This window comes from Rana temporaria, chromosome 4, assembly GCF_905171775.1.
Source record: "Rana temporaria chromosome 4, aRanTem1.1, whole genome shotgun sequence".
NCBI classification, from domain to species: Eukaryota; Metazoa; Chordata; class Amphibia; order Anura; family Ranidae; genus Rana; species Rana temporaria.
The window spans coordinates 278,744,383-278,749,953 of NC_053492.1; the positions used below are offsets into that span (position 1 = coordinate 278,744,383).

Below are 5,571 nucleotides of genomic sequence, written 5' to 3' on the forward strand. Positions count from 1 at the left end.
TTTGCCACATAATTGCAGACAATAGATATCACATAATACATATAGTAAACATTTTTCGATAAAACATATAATGAGCAAAAACACGGCATATAGTAGCTTTATACATTTCATGGATTCATCCACTCTTCTGGAGCATGCATGTGGATTAACTGAATATTGTAGTATTATGGGAAAAATATCTATAATGATCTGACCCTGTCAAGGAAGAGAAGTTTAAAATAAATAAATCAGATGTAATACGATGAAATACATAATGTAGAACTATGATGGGAGTGTGGTACTACGGATCAGAGAGGTCCCTTAGGGCAGGGGTCGTCAACCCCTGGTCCGCGGCCCACTACCGGGCCATGGCCCTTCTGCAGGCGGGCTGCGGGCGGCCGTCAAGAGACATGCTGGGCTGCCGGCATGAGAGCGCTGGGTGGATGGAAGAAGTGAGCGGGCGGGCAAGCAGAGATATCATCTCTCTCCGCCCCCTGCATCGCCGCTCTTTCGCCCTCAAAGTCAGTGCTCTGCCTCAGTGTTGGAGGTTAGGCGGGGAGCAGAGAGATGACATCATCTCACACTGCCAAGAGTCCTTGTTCAGTGTCGCAGATTGCTGGCCCCCCGGACAGCTAAGCATAAATTTGCAGAAGGGTGGAGCCAAAGAGTGACAGATGAAGGAGTCCTGGACCCTCCCTCTGCCAGGTGATACCGCTGCAGCATGAGGGAGACATCCTGCTATATCTAGAAGGGCGATCCCACAGAGATGTGACATTAACAGTGACAGGTGAGCCGTTTGTGGGAGTACAGGTGAGGTGTGCTGGGACTTGTTGTTCACCCCCTCAGCTGTCTGCATGATATACCACAAGGGGCGCTCCACTCACTCCGCATCTGGTGACAGGCAACGGGGCAGGTGGCAATCCACATCTTGTGGCAGGCAGCGTGACAGGCAATGTGGCAAGTGACAATCCACATCTTGTGGCAGTAAGCAAGGCAGGTGATGTGGAAAGTGACAATCCACATCTTGTGGCAGGTGATGTGGCAAGTGAGATTCGCATCTGGTGACAGGCAGAGTGGCAAGTGACTATCCACATCTGGTAGGAGGCGACAGTGGCAAGTGACACGCTCAGGGCTTCCACTGATTCTACATTATGGCAAGTTGAACTATTTAATTTATTACTACATTACTACTGTAATAATAGAATCAATCACCCTGACACCATATCAACCATGGTGCCATGATGATTGAAGCACCAACACCATCCATTGGCATAATTTTCTTCCACGCAGCCGGTTCCTGGTGCCAAAAAGGTTGGGGACATCACCTTAGGGCAGTGCTTCTCAATTATTTTCTGTCATGCCCCCCCTAGGAAGAAGAAAACATTTCGGGCCCCCCCCGCGCGACTGTAAATAGTATGTTTTGTCTATAAAATTGTTATAAGTACACCCCTGCATAACACCGTATCCTTATTAACGTATAAGAGAATAAAAAAGAAAGAAATGTGGATCAATTTACAACAAAGAATAGCTTTATTAACTGTAGTAGAAAATATTTAAAGGAGCACAGGATTTATTTTAAGCTGATTTTTTAATCAGAGGTGATGTCTGGATTTTTTTTTTTTATATAATCTTTATTTTTCAGAAAAAAATTTGCACAAGACAGACAGACACATATACATTCGGCCAACATGGCCCATTAGGTAAGCTACTGAAATTATAGAAATCACATTGCACATCAATCGGGATCTCGTCTCGGGCAATCAAACTGAACCTAGTGGTAAGCCCCCCTCCCCAGGGGCACGCCCACATCCGGAGGCACAGCAGGGTGAATGGTGAGCAACATAAACAAGGCACAATATAAACCACTTCCATAATGAACCACCCTACCCTCACCACCTGGGCGCTTCCCATCAGGAGGGACGCCCCCCCCACAAGATAAAACATATAGAACAGGCCCTCGAGTAGTAGATCCTTATGCAATGGAGGAACCAGGGAAGAAGGGAAACGAGGAATGGGTCACATGTGATGTCTGGATTAATGGCTACAATGAGCACGTTTTGCAATACATAGCTTTTCGAAGCGGGGTTTGAGGCAGGACACAGCAACTCTCAGCTCCTTCTCAATGTGTAGCCGAGACCTGTATTTGCTTTTCAGAGCAGCAACAGCAGAGAAGCCAATCTCACACAAGTAAGAAGTTGCAAATGGAAGAAGAATGTGCACAGCTCTTTGTCCTAAGAGTGGATATTGCTTCTCCACACTCAGCCAGAATTCACTCAGTGTCTGGGATGTGAAACTTAGTCTCAATATGGAGTCAGATGTGATTTCTATGAACTGCTCCTCCTCTGCAAGACTGAAACCAGTAGGAGCTGGTGCATTAAAAGGATCTCTCACCCAGTCATACTGGGAACTGTTTTCAGGGAAGTACTTTGTAAAGAATCCTATCAGTGATGAAATATGCTGCTTAAAATATGGAATCACTGAGGTGGCATCATAGTCAGTAGTGTCAACAAATTCCTGCAAGTTCTCAAATGACACGGTACTTCCTTCATCAAGTCGCCTGCCCCACATTGCAAGCTTTCGAGTAAAAGAGTTGATCTTGTCTGTGGCCTGAGGGAGGTGTTGATTTTTCCCCTGAAGCTGTAGATTTAGTTCATTAAGCTTTCCAAATATATCACTCAGGTAAGCAAGTTTCATCAGAAAGTTCACATCACTGAACTTTCTTGCAACGTCATACTTGTGCTCCTGATCCAAAAACATTCTTATCTCCTCTCTGAGCTCAAAAACTCGGGACAACACTTTTCCTCGTGACAGCCACCTTGCTTCACTGTGAAACAGCAAAGCTTGATGTTCAGCTCCCATTTCCTCACAGATAGCAGAGAAAACTCTTGTTTTTAGTGGTCTGGTCTTTATTAAATTGACTACTCCTATAATGTCAGTCATAACCTCATTTAATTCAGAGGAAAGGTGCCTTGATGCCAGTGCTTCTCTATGTAAAATACAGTGTGTCCACTCAGCATTAGGTGAGACCTTCTTGATGAGTGTCCGAAGTCCTTTTCTCATCCCTGCCATGGTCTGTGCACCATCACTGCAAACACCCACGCAATTCTCCCACTTTAGCCCATTCTCAGTCAGGAAGCAGTCTAGCATTTTGAATAGCTCTTCAGCCGTGGCTCTGTCTCTGACATATTTACAAAAAAGTAGATCCTCACACAGGGAATTTGCCATTTCAAAACGTACATAAGCGATAAACAAACAGTCTTTGTTGCTGTCAGTTGCTTCATCAAATTGTAAGGCAAAACGTTTATCCTTGAGTTTATCTACCAGCTGTTCGTTGAGATCGTCAGCAATGTCATTTATACGTCTAGCAACGGTGTCATTTGACAGAGGGATACTTTTTATTTTTGCAGCACTTGCGTCATCCAGCATGACAGAGACCATGTCTAATGCTGCAGGTAGTATCAGCTCTTCTGCTATGGTGTGGGGTTTTTTGCACTGAGCAATTTGGTACGCCACCTTATATGATGCCAACAATGCTCGCTGGTTTACTGAAGTAGCAGTCAGAAAGCGGGATGATTGTTTGCAATATTCGACACGTTTTCGCTGAAAAAACTCAAGCGGCTTATTAGCGTGATTGGGGTGTAATGTCTTTAAGTGACGACGTAATTTATTTGGCTTCATGCTGTCCGCTGCCAACATTTTTAGACATAGTAAGCACACCGGTCTTTCCTCGCCTCCCACCGTAGTCACAGTGAAGCCAAGCGCTACATACGCCTCGTCATATTTCCTTGTCTTAGCCTTCGGGAGACTTTCTGTCTCCTTCTCTCCTTCTCTCTCCGCCTGTCTTCTCATGCCTGTTAAAAATTTCTCCATTATGTCACTTGAGGGTCTACTACACTTTGTGTCTAAAAGAGTCACACGGGCGGGTTTGGCCAATCAGGATAGAGCGCTACAACAAAAGAGGATATGAAAGTTTAAGTCCCACAATCATGTAAATAAGAAATTTCTTATTCATCAGTGACCAGTAAAATAATTCATCAGTGACCAGTAAAATAACTTTACATTGTAGCAAAGTGTCATTTCTTCAGTGTTGTCACATGAAAAGATATAATAGAATATGCAAAAATGTGAGGGGTGTACTCACTTTTGTGAGATACTGTACTGTATATTATTCACAGAGCAGTGTAAAGCTTAAACATCAAAGCAACCAATCAGATGTTGTCTTTTAGCTGTTCAGGATGGTTTGAAGTATAATGTCATATTTGTTCTTTTGAATAACTTCACTGTATATGTTACTCTTCTGTTTTATGTAAGGCCACGTGTGGATTTATATTAAATAAGCACAGCTAGTACCAGGTATCTGTATTCGAGTGGAGGTGCATTCTGAACATTCCATTTAATAAATACCTCTTGAACCCATAAAGAGATTGTGCATTGTTACAGTGAAGATATGAAAATGTTGGCACATAATGCAAGTTGACCCTGTGGCACCACATCACAATGACGCAAACAGTGCAGAGATATAGAGATAGGTCACAGAGGGTGGTCAGACAGACATACAAACAGAGCGCCGCGATCATCTATTGCAGGGGTCTTGAATTAAAATTCAAGGAGGTCCGGTCACTAAAATTTTCTTTGGGCCGAGGTCCGAATCTCAAGTCCCCATTTTTCCCCATCACAGCGCCCCTTTTCATCAGGTGTCCCTATCACAGCACCCCTTTTCATCAGGTGTCCCTATCACAGCACCCCTTTACATCAGGTGTCCCTATCACAGCACCCCTTTACATCAGGTGTCCCTATCACAGCACCCCTTTACATCAGGTGTCCCTATCACAGCACCCCTTTACATCAGGTGTCCCCATCACAGCACCCCTTTACATCAGGTGTCCCCATCACAGCACCCCTTTACATCAGGTGTCCCCATAGCAGCACCCCTTTACATCAGGTGTCCCCATCACAGCACCCCTTTACATCAGGTGTCCCCATCACAGCACCCCTTTACATCAGGTGTCCCCATCACAGCACCCCTTTACATCAGGTGTCCCTATCACAGCGCTCCTTTAAATCAGGGGTCCCCATCACAGTGCTCATTTACATCAGGGGTCCCCATCACAGAGCTCATTTACATCAGGTGTCCATATCACAGCACTCCATTAAATCAGAGGTCCCCATCACAGTCACTTTATATCAGGGGTCCCCATCACAGTCACTTTATATCAGAGGTCCCCATCACAGTCACTTTATATCAGGGGTCCCCATCACAGCGCCCCTTTACATCAGGGGTCCCCATCACAGTGCTCATTTACATCAGGCATTCCCATCAGAGTGCCTCCTTACATCAGATGTCCCCATCAGAGTCCCCCTTAACATAAAATGTGCCCATCAGCGTGCCCCTTAACATAAAATAAGGGTCATACTGATGGGCACATTTTATGTTAAGGGACACTTTAATGGACAAGTTTTATGTTAAGGGACATCCTGATGGGCACATTTTATATGAAGGGGCACTCTGATGGGCACAAGAAAATGTGCCCCTTAACATAAAATCTGCCCATCAGAGTGCTCCTTAATACAAAATGTGCCCATCAGTGTTGC

The 5,571-nt window shown here is 44.8% G+C and overlaps 1 protein-coding gene across 1 annotated transcript; it reads right to left on the reverse strand.

The window, feature by feature from the left end:
• Nucleotides 1-2,013: 2,013 nt before the first annotated feature.
• On the reverse strand, nt 2,014-3,849 carry LOC120935715 (zinc finger BED domain-containing protein 5-like). The gene has a single exon (XM_040347774.1). The coding sequence runs from the start codon at nt 3,847-3,849 to the stop codon at nt 2,014-2,016; it is 1,836 nt and encodes a 611-aa protein (XP_040203708.1).
• Nucleotides 3,850-5,571: the final 1,722 nt, after the last annotated feature.

What these genes read in the sequence shown, in the direction of transcription:
- LOC120935715 (XM_040347774.1), bottom strand. Translation starts at nt 3,849, where the DNA reads ATGGAGAAATTTTTAACAGGCATGAGAAGACAGGCGGAGAGAGAAGGA.